The 17,610-nt window shown below is 34.5% G+C and overlaps 1 protein-coding gene across 1 annotated transcript in view; it reads left to right on the forward strand.

Moving 5' to 3' along the window:
* VPS13B (vacuolar protein sorting 13 homolog B) overlaps nt 1-17,610 on the forward strand; it is a 798,623-nt gene that overhangs the window by 314,151 nt on the left and 466,862 nt on the right. The window contains exons 20-21 of the mRNA XM_060287492.2: nt 3,704-3,813; nt 9,861-10,008. Coding sequence (XP_060143475.1) covers nt 3,704-3,813; nt 9,861-10,008 — 258 coding nt within the window. The remainder of the gene's footprint in view (nt 1-3,703; nt 3,814-9,860; nt 10,009-17,610) is intronic.

Here is a 17,610-nt window from a genome sequence, read left to right on the forward strand (position 1 = left end):
TTTCTACATAGCTGTTTTTTTAAAAAATATTTATTTGGTTGCATTGGGTCTTAGTTGCGGCAGGTGGGCTCCTTAGTTGCGGCTTGCCAGCTCCTTGGTTGTGGCTCGCCAGCTCTTTAGTTGTGGACTGTGAACTCTTAGTTGTGACATGCGTGTGGGATCTAGTTTCTGGACCAGGGATTGAACCCAGGCCCCGTGCCTTGGGAGCGTGGAGTCTTAACCACTGCGCCACCAGCGAAGTCCCCATAGCTGTTTTTCTGTATTCAAATATCTTCAGTGCTTGAAAGTCTAAACTTGTTTGTTCTTTTTTCTGGCTCTTGCTCACTTGCCTTCTGCAGTGCTTGCTGATTTTTTTTGTTATGGAACTCATTCACAGATCTTAATTTGTGGCTGTTAATGTTACAATGAATTGGAGACATCTCTCAAAGAGAAAAATTTATTCTGCATTTTGCTAGTGGCTATAAGGATATTCCTCAGCAAGGAAATCTAAAGCTCATCTACCTCTCTTTTCTGTTGTCCCCATTTTGAGAATCCCAGTTATATTCTCCCTCATGTCACCTGCACCTGTTTTTTAATGTTCCCTTTTCAAAAGTCTTTTTGGTAATTATTTTGGTGTTTACGTCCATGTTTTTAAATAACTTGGCTTCTCTTGCTCTTTTTTTTTTTTTTTTTGCATACGCGGGCCTCTCACTATTGTGGCCTCTCCCGTTGCGGAGCACAGGCTCTGGACGCGCAGGCTCAGCGGCCATGGCTCACAGGCCCAGCCATTCCGCGGCATGTGGGATCTTCCCAGACTGGGGCATGAACCCATGTCCCCTGCATCGGCAGGCGGACTCTCAACCACTGCGCCACCAGGGAAGCCCTCTTGCTCTTTCTTGATTGTTCATTTTACAGCATTATTCATTGCTATCTTACTGTGGAAAATGATAATTGGCTAACTTTTACCCTCTTCAGCGCCCATCACACATTCCTCTTATGTACCCATACCCCCAGTAATCAAATGTATGATATTGTTGTATTATACATTTGATTAATCAATGAATTCATTTTTTTCAGAATTTACATAGTTCTGTCTGTAGATATTATTCATGGTATGGTCATGTTTATCCTATGGTTAGTTATCCTTTTCTTTATAACATTTGTTTTTCCTGTATTTATTAATTGTTTGTTGTTTCTAAGTTTTCCATATACTTGTCACTAATTCACTATTGTCATCCTGGGTCACTTTTTTCCTGTGTTGGATCCTTTGTCTTCTGGATCCCAAAGTTTTTTTCTTGTGGTAATTCCTTCTTTTGGTGAAATACATTCTTTATTGTTAACCATGTATTATTTTGGTGTCTTTAATATTTATGTGATATTAATTATAAAATATTGTGGGTTCATGTGACAGCAAGCAGTTCATAGTAATTTAAATCTAAATGTAATTTTATTTCTGTATATGGATTTTAGAAAAGTCTTTTAACTTTTATGATTGAATTATGTATTCTTGAATTTAAATGAATTTTTGAACTCTATTTAAATGTGTTCAACACATTTCTTTAAAATAAAAAGGATTTGATTAATAGTCTTTCATATTTCAGGCCAAATTCTGTTTCTCACCTAGTAACATATTTTGATAGAATGAGTTGTTTAAAACAAGAACACTATTCAAATTAGCTCTTGCTATATATACTCATATATCTAGATACTATATTTTTGTTAGTTTGTGAAGTTGATAGTCTCTGCCATAGTAGAGCTGTTAGAATTATTTGAAAACTGGATATAATTTTGGGAGTCTTATTTTATTTTCCTTAATATAATATAGCATGTTAAGCCTTTATTCTGTATATTAGTAGTATTTGAGAAATAGGAGAATTTAGGTTCTTATGAGGAATCTGCATTCTGTTACAGGAAAAAATATATATTAAATTGTATTTTCCAATTGACTTCAGTTATGATCCCCCCGTTTTGCAGTCATCTTGTATTTAGCTTCTCCCCATCATTCCTTTCTGATATGTGTATTTGAGTGAATCATTGCTCACTAGCACATGCTTTGTTACATGGAAGGAGGGATTGCTTATGTTGTCTCAGCATGTTGCCTAGGAGTCTATACCGATTTGGGGTTCCTGGGAGAAGTAGCAATGTAAAGTAGAACAGGAGTACACATGGCAAATTTCATTTGAAAATTCTGTGCAAAGCTTTGAAAAAGGAGGAAATTTCTCTTTTGCTTGCTTTGTCTCCTCCATCCTTGTATCTCAGTCTCTTTGTGGTTCACTTTTCATAGGACTTGGTATTAATACTAATTGTACTAGCTGTTTTAATTATCTGCAATATTATAGAACAAATGGGCTTTTTTCAACTAACCTGAGAATCTGTCTACCATTTATTGTGGTTCTTTTTTCAGCTCCTACTACGTGGAAGGTACTTTTTCAGATGCTGGAGATACAGTTGAGAGTAAAGCTGACTAATACCCCTTCCTTCATATTCTGTACATCCTAGTGGAGCTAATACTATTTTTATCAAAAAATATATGTAGAAATGCAAAATCTTATTTACAGATATATATGACCTGCCCCACATAAATTAAGAATGGGATATCCTGCTTTAGTTAAGTTTATGTGAGCTACTTTTTATTAGAGAGAGACAAAAATGTTTTAGTTAGTAGGATGGAATTGCAACTTGTTACACTTCAGTCTTTGTGTTTCATGTCAGAATGTTAGCCTGCATTTCATCTAGGCAGCTCTCTCTCTTTGCTTCTGAACGTTTAAAGCTATAATTTACAGTGATTTATTAAGTGGTTATAATAATGCTTCCTTTAATATCATGAGTTAGTTCTGTAATATAACCAAAAAAGGGAGATAATATTCCCTTCTCATGGCCAATATAGAAATTGCTGTTTGCCTAAAAAATAAAGTTTATTATTATTTTTTAAAGGCAAATGCACATTTAATGAGATATAATTCACATTCCATAAAGTACATTATTTTAAAGTGCATAATTTAGTGGTTTTTAGTATATTTGTAAGGTTGTACAGCAATCACCATTTTCTAATTACAGAACATTTTCATCACTCCCAAAAGAACCATATATCTACTAGCAGTTATTTCCCATTCTTTCCTCCCCCCAGGCCCCAGCATCCACTGATCTACTTTTTTCTTCATGGTTTTGCCTGTTCTGGCTATTTCATGTAAGCGGAATCGTATAATACGTGGTTTTCTGTAACTGGCTTGTTTCACTTAGCATGTTTTCAAGGCTTATCCATGTTATAGCATGTATCAGTACTTCATTCCTTTTCATGGATAAATCGTTTTCCATTGTGTGATTCTGCTACATTTTGCTAATCCATTCAGCAATTCATCATGGACATTCATGTTTTCCCACTCTTCGGCTATTGTGAATAATGCTGCTATGAAAATTTGTGTACAAGTTTTTGCGTGGATATTTGATTACAGTTCTTTTGGTATATACCTAGGAATAGAATTGTTGGGTCATATTGTAACTGTATATTTTGCTTTCTGAGGAAATGCCAGACTGTTTTCCATATTATTTGCACTATTTTATGTTGCCACCAGCAATGTATGAAGGTTTGAATTCCTCCACATCCGTGGCAATACTTACTGTTGTTCATCTTTTTTATTATGGCTCTCCTACTTATTGGTGTAAAGTGACATCAAGCTTATTATTTTTAGGAGGAATGTAACAATTTAAAAATCTTGTTTTTTAGGTGCCGTACTTCTTTGTAATGTACAAGGACTAGCAGTTAATATTGACCCTATCTTATACACCTGGCTTATTTATCAACCTCAGAAGCGAACCAGTAAACATATGCAGCAGGTGAGAAATTTTTATAATTCTCTAAATACTTTTTTTTCTTATTTGTTAGAGTTATATATTTCTCCTGTTGATTTTATTTATGGAGGTACCAGAATTCTTCTGCCCCTTTCAAGCAATTCTACTCTTTAATTTCTGTACAAGAAATTACAGTTCAAAGTAGAGTTGCATTGATTGTTAAAGGGACTTGGTCTACAATTGCTTGTAAAGCAGATACTTTAGAGAGACTAGGTTAGGTAGTCCTATTTTACTGGCTTATTTTCCCTCATAGTCCCTACATGTTTGTTCTCAGAATGTCCAATACATAATAATTGCTTAGAAAATGTTAACTTTCATTTTCATTATCTCTACATTTCTTCTTCATCTGTAGGTTTATTCAACAAACATGCATTGAGTGTGCCTAACTCGGTATTGGGATGGTTGGTGCAAAAGACTTGGGATATGTGTGTGTTTAAAGGGGTCTAAATTACAAAGCAAAAGGAGCTAATTATAGTCCCCTGAATACTTACGTGTAATTCTCTATGTGTAATTCTGACAGATGGGCTTTATTATTCGCATTTTAAAGATGAAGAAACTGATGCTTACTGAGATTAACTTACCTATTTTCACACATCTAGTATATCTCAGAACTAAGAATTTTTTTTTTTTACATCTTTTTTTTTTTTTTTTTTGCCGTACACGGGCTTCTCACTGTTGTGGCCTCTCCCGCCACGGAGCACAGGCTCTGGACGCGCAGGCTCAGCGGCCATGGCTCACGGGCCTAGCTGCTCTGCAGCATGTGGGATCCTCCCGGACTGGGGCACGAACCCGCGTCCCCTGCATCAGCAGGCAGACCCTCAACCACTGCGCCACCAGGGAAGCCCTTTTTTACATCTCTATTGGCGTATAATTGCTTTACAATGGTGTGTTAGTTTCTGCTTTATAACAAAGTGAATCAGTTATACATATACATATGTTCCCATATCTCTTCCCTCTAGAACTAAGAATTTTTGAGGCCAAATTTATGTGATATTGAATTGCATTTTCCCATTGACTTAATTGTAATTTTATAACATTCTACTTGGAATAGCTTTGTATTTTTTTTCTGAGGTAACTTAAAGCTAATTTATAGGAGAAAAGTGTATAATTTTATATTTACATAAGAATATAAAAATTAACTAAAAAAGTGCAACCCGTGTCTCAAGGAGCATCTTTTTAAAAGTTTTTCTTCATTTTGTCCTAATTTCATTTGAAACTTCTGCCATCCCTTCTCCATTTCATGCTTCCTTTTATCAAATACATACAGAATACAGTGCAGTATTCTAGGTACTGGGGCTATAGAAACAGAAATCGTGGTTGAGAATATCCCTTCCTCTAGAGGTATTTAGTGTATTTGAGAATGTGAAGGAATGTAGTAGTAATGCCATTCTTGGTACCTCCCTTGGTATCCATAGGGGATTGGTTCCAGCCCTCCCTCCCTGTGGATACCAAAATCCACGATGCTTAGGTCCCTTGGTGTAGTACAGTTGGCCCTCTGTATCCTCAGGTTCCAGATGAACAGAGGGCTGACTGTAATTGCTATGTTAGATGTATTTACAGGAGTATATGAAAACATAAAAGGAAACATTCTCATGATCAGGTGAGGATGGGTGTTAGAAGGAGGAATTGACAATTGAGCTGAGCGTCATAAAAGTAAGCCAGACAAGGAAGATTGTTCTAGACTAAACTGTGAGCAGAGGCAAAGACGATGAAGTAACTTGGCAAGAAAGGGACCTTCAGTGTTTCCAGGCTAGAGCCAAGTGTTCTTATAGAAACTGGTAGAAATTAAAAACCAATTCATAAAAGATTTTATTTGTAATGGTAAGTGTTTGAGACTTTATCCCAAATGGTACAGAGGAAGTATAGGAAACTAATATAAATAGACTTGGATTTTAGAAAGTTTAACAAAATATGGAGTATGAATAATGGAGAAGTTAAGACTAATGGCAGGGACAATTTGAGAAAAATTTAGTTGTAAATTTTTTTCTTACTGAGATATAATTGACATATAACAGTATATTAATTTCAGGTAGCAACATAACAATCCAATATTTGTATATATCGCGGAATCACCACTATAAGTCTAGTTAACATCCATCACCACACATAGTTAAATAATTTTTTCCCTTGTGACGAGAAAATATTTACTCTCCTAGTAACTTGCAGATATACAATACATATTATTAACAATAGTCATCATATCGTACACTACGTTTTATGACTGGAAGTTAGTACTTTGCCTTTACCCATTACACACACCCCTCCCCCAATCCCCCTGTCTCTGGCAAACACCCTCTCTTCTCTGTATGTAGAATTTGATGTTTTGGGTTTTTTGGGTTTTGTTTTGTTTAGATTCCACATATAAATGTGGTATTTGTCTTTCTTTGTCTGACTCAGCAGAATGGCCTCAAGGTCCATCCATGTTGTCACAAATAGCAAGATTTTCTTATTTTTTAGGGCTGAATAATATTTCATTGTATTATAAATTTTTCATTGGTTATTTTATAAGTGATGCAGTTATCTCCAGTACACCATAGATATCCCTGAATGTCAGGTAGCGTTCTAGCAGCTTAAGTAAATTATACATTTGTTTGATTGATACAAGTACCTTCAAAGATTTTGATTTTTTATTTTATTTTTATTATATTGTTTCATAAGTATTTTTAAGTTAAATATAAATATATATATTTCTCTAAGTTCAAAACTAGTAGTTTCATTTAAAAGATAAACAAATAAATACCCATAATCCTAATCATTCGGTTACAAATAATATTGGGATAAATATCTTCATATTTGCATTTTTCTTTAATTATTAACTTAGAATATATTTTTAGAAGTGTAACTAGTAACTTTAGGCATGTGGTTTAGCATATTTTAAGGCCTTTGTAATATTGCCAGTTTGCTTCCAGAATTGGTGCACAGTTTATATTTTCGTCAGCACTTTATAGTATTACTATTTTGCTACAGTTCAGCATATCTCAAAAATATGCTTTAAAAATGCCTTTAATCTACTATTTCAGTTCTACATTTTCTCCAACATGGAAAATTGAGAGTATAGTTGAACCCTATGACCTTATTGCCCAGTTTCAACACCTATCAACCCATAACTAATCATCTTCACTTTTAAAATCTGTTGTGTGAAAAAAGGCTAGTATTCAGTAGTGGTGAAAATGTAGAAAATGGATGGACTCGTATATTACTGTTGTGAGTGAAAATTAATAAATTTGTCAGTGTCTAATAAAATTACACATGACCGTAGCCTGTGACCCCAAAATTCCACTTTTTGATAGAGCTGTGTTCTTACAGTGACATTCGTATGAGCCTAAAGAGTCATGTATAAGCCTGTCCTTGCAGAATTCTTTGCAATGGTGTAAAATAGGAGACAACCTAAATGACTGTCTCTAACGAAGCAGATAAATAAAACATGGCACGTTAACATGATGTATTATTTTTTTGTTAAAAATTATTCAATAGGTTTTAGTATGGAAGTCTCAAAATTCTATTTAATGCAAAAATCAATTTCCCAAGGACATATGCAATATGAGAGTACTTATATTTTCCCCAAACCACCCTGCATATATTACATATTATATATCATCTATTATATATCACATATTATATATAGTATACATTATATATAAACTATATATATGGCATATGTGTAAGTAAATATGGGTGTAAAAAATTAAAGGATTGTATCAATATCATAATAGTGATTGACTCTGGGAGGAATGGGCAGTTAGCAATCAGAGGGGATTTTAGCTTTATCTGTAATATTTTACTTTTCTCCTTAAAAAAAGCAAATATGATAAATTGTTAATTGCCAGTAATTATTGGTTATAATGAAAATATGGATGTGCTTTTATTCTTCATAATTTCCTATATTTTTACATTTATTAAATTAATAATAAAGGAAAATTTTATAGGAAGAGGGACAAAAGACTTTTTAGGTATTTGGGGACCACGGGATATTGATGGGGCAACAATAGGACAGATATGGGACTAGGGTACAATGGAAATTTGGGGGAATATCCTGTACCAGAAGGCAGAAGAATGTAAGCAGAGCAACAGGCGGTTGCTAAAAATAAATGCTCCTTCTTTTGATATTTTTGACTGGGGTATTCATATTTCCAAAAACGCACCAGGGAAGCCCTAGAAAGGGTTTTTATTTGGCCTTTTACTGTATTTTTACCAATGTGAAAATGCACCCAGAGTCTCAACCACCAAAAGAAAGATTTTTTTGTTTGTTTGTTGTATTTCCAATATCATAGCTTCCATCAATCTCATCTTTCACCTATTGTGCATGAATTAAATATCACACTATACAGCACGGAATTTTTCTGTAATCACATATTATATATTAATTTTGGTTCTAAACTTGGTCCTAACTTCTTTGAGTGCTTCATCAATTCCAGGTTTATAAATGATGTCCAGGAAATTCAAGGGATTATGGAATCACTAAGCGTTAGAGCACAAAGGGATTTTCTAGTAGACATCTCCACCCCCTTGTTTTATAGATGAGCAAGTTTAAATTAGACTCAGCATTTCTTATCTAGCTCTTAAATATTATTTCCTATTTAGATTTGTAAAAATATTATCAGTTTGACTAAATACTTAACATGAAAGCAGATATTCTTCATTGTGGTGTTTTCCACAATATATTTAATCTTTCATTTTCTCATTATCAGTTTTCTTGTCCTTTTACTCACCCTAGGGAACAACTTGTAAAATAATTTGGCTTTTTTTCCGTTATATTATATGGTTATATATGTACCTATGTTCTCATTGAAATATTTATTCATAATTTAAATAATATTAAATAGTTACCATAAGTTGAGTGAAACTTAAAGTTGGATCTATAAAAGTGTGGATGTTGTAGTGTTGAGGGTAACATTAGACCACACTCCAGCCTAACCAACCCCCTTCAGATTCACCATCTGATGCAGCTGTATCACAGTTATCATCTGTTGTTTCCCAAGCTGCAATTTCCTCCTCAATTTGTGGCTAAAACCCAACATTTGATGATTGTTTTCCACTCAGTTCAACATTGATCTTTGATCCTGAAGAAAACTTAAAAATAACTTTTTTTTTTTGGCCAAAAATCTGACAAGATTGTATTGGGCGTCATCAGCAGTAACATCAGACTTTATTTCAGTGAATAAAGATGAAACAGCTGCTTTATTGTCCAGCTCAGCACTCATGCATTCAATATAGGATCGTAATGTTTTCCAGCTTTCTCTAACTATAGATATTTTTCTGTGCTTTCTAAATATGCTGTGGATATCACTTTGTCAGATGCAATATAGAGATTTTCAGCAATTCTCAAAAAAAAATTGGATTGTCCATATTAACATGTACCTAATCAGTTTATAGAAGTAGTTCCCTAAAATATCATTTTATAAGGATAACTTCATTTACTAGTGATCATAATTTTCAAAGTTAATTTCAGTTTTGATTTGCCTCTAACATGTTACCTTTATACTTCTTACTAAAATTTATGTTAAATTTTAATTAATTCCAAGCTCTCTTGGTTTTTGCACAGAATTCTAATTTAAAATTGAAATTGTTAAATGTTCCTGTGTGAGTGTGTGTGAGAGACAGTGACCAAGAGGGAGGGCAAGAGAGATTGACTGATTCATTGATTTAAAATAATAAAGCCCCATGTATAGCATGGGGTATGTAGTCAATTATAATATCTTTGTATGGTGACAGATGATAACTAGACATATCATGGTGATCATTTTGTAATGTACGGAAATATCAAATCACTGTGTCATGCACTTGGAACTCACATAAAGACGTACCTCAATTATACCTCAATTGAAAATAAAATATGTAGACACTGGGGGAAAATTTATCAAAATGCTAATGATGGTTATCTCTGAGTGGGTGGGGATTATGGGTGATTATTAATTAAAAATGAGTAAAGCCTCAACCACAACATGCAATGGACTTTCTTCAATGATGCTGTGTTTAACCTTCTCTGCTTAAGAAATAGTAAATAATTCAGTTTTTCATTTGACTCTCTCCAGCAGCCTGTGATAGCTGTTCCTCTTGTTATGCCAATTAGCAGAAGGAAGGAGGATGAGGTGTCTGTTGGAAGTGCACCCTTGGCAAAGCAACAATCATATCAGGCCTCTGAATATGCCAGCAGCCCTATAAAAACAAAAACAATAACAGGTATGTGTCAAGTACTCTAAAGGATCTGTGATTTCACCCTACCTCTAAGCTAAGAAGTTATCCAGGCCATAATTTCATGAATGCTGCCCAGAGACACAAGAATCCTGGAATGGAGACAAAGGACTTTATTATCTATAGCATTAGCAGTTACCGAAGTATTAGCATTTTTTTGTGTCCCTGCCCTAAGCCTAATTCCTACAGGATGGCACGAAGAGGGCCAAGTGATACCTGTATACAGTGGATTATATTACAGGAGAGGAACCTGAACTTTATAATGGGTAGAAATTATGCCTGCCATTTTCTCTAGTGGGAGGCCCTATATGTACCTTACAAGACTGTAAGCAAACCTGCTCTTTGTTCAGAAGGAAGACAATATCTTTGTCTTCTGAGGCTGTACACTGTACAGATATCCTTGAAAATAGCATTGGAAACAAAGGCATTGACTGCCTCTACTTGTAAGACAGGCAAAAACACAAGAGACCCATGGAAAATCATCTCCCAATAATATCATTATATTCCTTCTTAAAGTGAATTCTTGCAATCCACCCTACATCTCAGTCTTCTTTCCTTCCCCCTTCTATTTGTTAGCTAGATCACCTATGCAAATATAAAATATATTCTTCCATAAAACAATTTCTTTTATTTCCTTTTGTGTAATTAAAAACCCACTTTTTTATTGTTTTATTTATTAAAAAAAATTTTTAACATCTTTATTGGGGTATAATTGCTTTACAATGGTGTGTTAGTTTCTGCTTTATAACAAAGTGAATCAGTTATACATATGCATATGTCCCCATATCTCTTCCCTCTTTTGTCTCCCTCCCTCCCGCCCTCCCTATCCCACCCCTCTAGGTGGTCACAAAGCACCTGGCTGATCTCCCTGTGCCATGCAGCCGCTTCCCACTAGCTATCTATTTTACGTTTGGTAGTGTATATATGTCCATGCCACTCTCTCACATTGTCACAGCTTACCCTTCTCCCTCCCCATATCCTTAAGTCCATTCTCTAGTAGGTCTGTGTCTTTATTCCTGTCTTGCCCTTAGGTTCTTCATGACCTTTTTTTTACTTAGATTCCATATATATGTGTTAGCGTATGGTATTTGTTTTTCTCTTTCTGACTTACTTCACTCTGTATGACAGACTCTAGATCCATCCACCTCACTACAAATAACTCAATTTCGTTTCCTTTTATGACTGAGTAATATTCCATTGTATATATGTGCCACATCTTCTTTATCCATTTATCTGTTGATGGACTAAGATCAGGAGCAAGACAAGGTTGCCCACTCTCACCACTATTATTCAACATAGTTTTGGAATTTTTAGCCACAGCAGTCAGAGAAGAAAAAGAAATAAAAGGAATCCAAATCGGAAAAGAAGAAGTTATGATTTCATTTTAAGTAGTGTTTTAAATTTCTAATGTTTTCCCTTAGATATTCAGATTTATTCCATATAACTCATATATCCCCAACCATATTAAAAAAGGTTTTATATTTTCAGTAACTCGAAAACACTTACTGAATATCTATAATGGGCAAGACTCTGTTATAAGTAATTTTGAGGGTAGGAATATTAATAAGACATGATCCCTGCCCTTAAGGAATTTAAAATATGATCATATACACAAGGAAGTTCAAGCTAACATTTGTGGTTTAGAAGAAAAGTTAGTTTCCTTACCATATTTATAAACAACAGCAGTAAAAATGCTAACATACATTTTTGTGGAGTTTTATACATAACTATTATTCTGTGTTCTATTACTTTTCTTAAAATAGGATGTTATGTTTATTTTATGGAATCATTAGACTTCCACCTGTCAGTATCCACAGCCTTTTGATATGTTGAGATTTTCTTTACCAATTGATAAAAATGCTTTTGCTTATTTTTTGTATTATAGGAGGATGATCTGTAACTTGTATTGATTTTTTAATATAAAATCAGATATTTCCTTTCGATACCATGCTAGGTTTCAGACTTTAGATCTCTTGAACTGGTAGGTTACATAATGGTTTATAAATATCACCTCTTAATAAGATAAAATAAATGTCCACTAAGTATCAATTGATAAAAATAAGTTTAATTTTATATCCATATTAACCACATATTCTGACCTCCTGCTTTACTATTTAGTCCAGTTTTTTAAATCACACTTGATAATTGATGTAAAGTAATTGTTAAGGATGACTAAAGATGACAGAAAATACTTATGATTTAAATGAAATTACATGACAGAACTATGTAGAAAATATCATAGATTTTAGAATGCATTTGCTATGCATGGAGAAGTTTCATAGATAAATTCACATCTCGTATCGGTTACCTATCAATTCATGAATATCGGTTAATATCTGAGATTTATTTTGCTTTCATATACTTTCCCACTTAATTATAAGAAATTAATATTTTATTTTGAATAAATTAAGAAAAACCCCAAACATAATTTCTCATCAGTAATTATTACTTTATAATCTAAAAACATAAACACATTATTCTTTTTTAAAAATTTTATTTATTTAGTCTTTAAATTTTATTGGAGTATAGTTGATTTAAAATGTTATATTATTTTCAGGTGTACAGCATAGTGGTTCAGTTATACATATACATATATTCATTCTTTTTTAGATTCTTTTCCCATATAGGTTATTACAGAATGTTGAGTACAGTTCCCTGTCCTATACAGTAGGTCCTTGTTGGTTATCTATTTTATATATAGTAGTGTGTGTGTGTGTGTGTTAATCCCAAGCTCCTAATTTATCCCTCCCCCCCACATTTCCCGTTTGGTAATCATAAGTTTGTTTTTGAAATCTGTGAGTCTGTTTCTGTTTTGTAAATAAGTTCATTTATATCATTTTTCAAAATTAGATTTCACATATGAGTGATATCATATGATATTTGTCTTTGTCTGTCTGACTTACTTCACTCAGTATGATAATCTCCAGGTCCATCCATGTTGCTGCAAATGGCATTGTTTTGCTCTTTTTTATGGCTAATATTCCATTTTAAATATGTACCACATCTTTATCCATTCCTTTATTGATGGACATTTAGGTTGTTTTCATGTCTTGTCTATCGTAAATAGTGCTGCAATGAACATTGGGGTGCATGTATCTTTCCGAATTATGGTTTTCTCTGGATACATGCCCAGGAGTGGGATTGCTGGATCATATGGTATCACCTCACACTGGTCAGAATGGCCACCATGAAAAAGTCTACAAACAATAAATGCTGGAGAGGGTGTGGAGATAGGCGAACCCTGCTACACTGTTGGTGGGAATGTAAATTGGTACAGCCACTATGGAGAACAGTATGGAGGTTCCTTAAAAAACTAAAAATAGAAGTAACATAGGATCCAGCAAATAACACATTATTCTTTATTTCAAATTACAAATGTGAACTGTGGTTCTTTGCATTTGAGTTGTGGATATTTGCTTTTTCTGTCTTTAGTGTTTCCCCATCTCTAGAACCCGTAGGTTATATATCCTGTAGGTATTTTCCTTATAGGTGAGGATGTCTGTGTATCACCAGATATTTACTCAAGCAAGCATAACAATGAACAGTTATCAAATTGATGCCTGTGCTTGCTTGTTTTTGGACTGTGGGCATTTGTAGAAAGTAAAAATCCCTGGGTATAACATTTCTACTTTCTGACCAATGTATCTTTGCCTCTTGGATGCCACCATTTTCACTTCTTTGGAAAGCTTGTTGGTATTGTTCTCTCTTTTCTTGAGAATGCTCTGTACTAATCATTTTCTTTATTTAGAATTATGTTTCAAAATTTTCTGTTTTATATTTGAGTATACAGTTCCTGTTTTGGTTTTAATTTAAAAATGCTTTATGAGTCCTTTGAATTTGTATCTACTTCTAAATGTGGTTATCACTATTTTAATTATTACTTACATTGTATCATAAGCTATAATGAATTTGGTAAGGTATTCATAGCCTTTTACAAACCTTTTTTCTTGTTGTTTTTGTTTTACTTTTACCATCTTAACCTTTTTAAGTGTACAGTTCAGTTGTGTTAAGTATACAGATGGTCCCCAACTCATCATGGTTTGACTTACAGATTTTTGACTTTATGATGGTGTGAAAGCAATATGCATTCAGTAGAAGCCATACTTCGAATGTGAATTTTGATCTTTTCCCAGGCTAGCGATATGAGGTGGGATTCTCTGGTGATGCTGGGCAGGGGCAGTGAGCCACAGCTTTCAGTCAGCCATGCAACCATGAGGGTAAACAACCAAAACACTCGCAACCATACGACCATTTTTTTATTTACTCTCAGTACAGTATTCAGTAAGTTACATGAGTTATTCAATTATATAGTATAAAATAGGCTTTGTGTTTGATAATTTTGCCCACCTGTAGGCTAATATAAGTGTTCTGAGCACATTTAAGGTAGGCTAGGCTAAGCTCTGAAGTTCAGTAGGTTAGGTGTATTAAATGCATTTTCAACTTAAGATATTTTCACTTTATAATGGGTTTATCAGGACATAACCCATTGTAAGTTGAGGAGGATGTGTATTCACATTGTTGTGAAATGCACGTTTTAATTTTTTAACTGAATTTTACAAGTGGAGAAATGTGTTAATTTATGCTTGAATTCTTATTAAAATAATTTTTAATTTTTACATTCTCAACCTAAGGTCCAAAGTTGGTCTTAAGTTCATCCCCAAGTTATATAGTAGTATTGGCACATGAAGACTGAGGCTTGGTGATATTGCACTGGGCTTGATTTTGCTTTTTAATTATTCATCAAGAAGCAGACATTCTCTTCCAATCTCAATTAACCAATCTTAAGTAGCTGGCTGCAGGGGGAACATGTGCTTGATGGCTGGAAATGTGTTGACAGCAGAACAGCACTGTTTCAGTGATATAGGCACGTAGGGCAGGCCAAGCCAGAATAAAAGCATGTTTCACATGAAGATAATGTATTATCACAAAATTCTAAATGATCTTCTAGAGAATCTGTATATCCTTCAAAACAAGGAAATCACTAAAAACTATGACATCTGTTTACCCTATGTTTTGGAAATGTTATGAACATTAAATTGGAACTCTTGATGAAAATGTCTGTAATGGAGATGAAAACTTTAAAAAGCAGGATCCTTCATAAATGATAGCTCTTTAAAAAATACTAGCCATTTTTATCTTACATGTTTACATATTACCTCTTAAGTCTAAAGCACTGTAAGTACATAGTTAAAATACTAGAAGGCCTTTTAATTTGACTCCTTAAATAATACCAAGATAATAGTAAATGAACACCTGATAATTGATGTAAATTTTAGTAGATAATGCCACAAATTAAACGTATAAAACTTTAGCTTCTGACTGTGATGGACGAACAGGGACTAGATTTATATTCCTGTTGTAAATAACTAATAAACTGGTCAAAATATATGGGAGAACAAAAAAAGTTTCTAGACATCGGACAGTAGGCAGTGCAGTACTGTGATCCCTCGTTAAAGGGAAGCAAATGAGTTGAGCCCTAGGATTATCCTGGCTTTTTGGCTGAAGGCACATTCCAGACCACAGAGCAGGGTGGGATGTATCAAGCTGAACTCAGCTGTCTTGCTGAATTGAGGTTTAGGGAAGCAAAGGGATTGAAGTATAAGGAAGCAGAGATGACTGGAAATTATGGGACAGAGTTTCAGAGAGAGAAAGCTCTGCAGAAAAAGAGCTTCAAAGATCAGTGATAGATTTCTCCTTGAGTATTTGCTGAATAGTAAGCTGTGCCTGAATAGGATGAGACTCCACAAAGTTGGGCAAAGGATGACCAAGGACCTATGGTCTGAATGATTCCCAGAGCTCACACATGGCTAAAAGGCATTCAGGTTCCCACTGTGCTTAGTTCACAATTCCAACTGACCATTCGGGACACTCAGTGAAGACCCCAAAAAGATGACACCTCAGTATTGGAGCTAAACTTTCCATAGAGTAAAGCCTACCTAGACTCACCTTAAACACACTTTAAAAAAGCCTCTGAAGAAACCAAAACAGTGAGTGAGTTTACTGCTGGCCAAATGAAGCTCAGTGCTATTAAGAGGAATACAACAAGATCCAGATACGTAACAACTTAGAAGTCACAGTGTCAAGCATCCAACCCAAAACTATTAGAGATGCAAAGAAGCAGGCAACTTTGACAAGGAGGAAAACTAGCAATAGAAATAAACTGAGAAATGACAGATGATAGCATTAGCAGGTATATTAAATACTTGTACATTAAAACAGATACTATAACTGTTCAGATGTTTGAGTAAAGATGAATACAATTTGGAGAGAAATAGAAGATATAAAAAGGAACCGAGCCCAACTCTAGAGATGAAAAATATAATATCTGATATCAGATACTCACTGGGTGGAATTTGCAGTAAAGTAGACATTGCAGAAGAAGAAATAATAAACTTGAAGACATAGCAATAGAAACTTGCCAAATTGGAGCACAAAAAGAATAAAGGGGAAAAACGTACAGAGCTTTAGTGAACTGTCGGATGATAATTAAGGTAGTCACAGTAGATCTCACTAAAAGTTCATATTTGACTAGATACTTGAAGCAGGTGAGGGAGTGAGACATGTAGATATCTGTAGAAAACTCATACAGGATTATATGTATCTCCAGGAAATTGGATACATATAATCCCACATACCCCTTCACTTAATAACTAAGGAGACTGAGTCTTTAAGAGGTCAACTTACCCAAGGTTAGAAAATATATATAGATATATTTTTTTGCCATACGTGGGCCTTTCACCGTTGTGGCCTCTCCCGTTGCGGAGCAGCAGGCTCCGGACGCTCAGGCTCAGCCGCCATGGCTCCCGGACCCAGCCGCTCCGCGGCATGTGGGATCCTCCCGGACCGGGGCACGAACCCGTGTCCCCTGCATCGGCAGGCGGACTCTCAACCACTGCGCTACCAGGGAAGCCCCAGTTAGAAAATATTTAATGGTACTTTTTAAAAATGTAATTTCTAGGTTATAATAGTCATTTTGTGATTATTAGCTGCCTCTTTCATTCCTTAATGGCATAACCAGCCCTAAAATGAGGTCTATGTAAAAATTCCTCTCTAAAACCTAATATATAACCAGCCAACTTCAGAGTATCTTTTTCTTTTTTTTTTTTTTTTTGTCAAAGGAATTGTTCTAAATTTTCAGCCCAGTTCCATTGGACTAAGCTAGTTAAGAATTTTGTGTCAGAGCTACCAACATGAATATACTGGGAAACAACTCACCTCTGTGATGAGCGTGGAGGTTCTGCCTGGCTTTAATCGGGTGTCACTTCAATGGTTCAGTTCCTGGCATAAACTCCAAAGGGAAACACTACTCCTGACACGTTTTTTCTTCCCTGATATGTCCTTAAATATATCCTGGAGTCATTCATGCTTCCAACAAAATTAAATTAAATATTTATTATGTTTCAGATATTTAAAGTTTTTGTCTAGCATATGGAAATTCTATTTTATTTAGTTCTCAAAGAGAATTAAATATGAAAAATCCTGAAATTTGAAAAGCACTTTGTTACTTTGTTTATGTTACAGATAGTGAAAGTTTTCAGGCTTCCTTTTATTTTAAAGAATCTTTCTTTTGACAATGAACTTGGGCTATTA

The sequence above is a fragment of the Globicephala melas genome, chromosome 17 (assembly GCF_963455315.2).
Source record: "Globicephala melas chromosome 17, mGloMel1.2, whole genome shotgun sequence".
In the NCBI taxonomy this organism is placed as follows: domain Eukaryota; kingdom Metazoa; phylum Chordata; class Mammalia; order Artiodactyla; family Delphinidae; genus Globicephala; species Globicephala melas.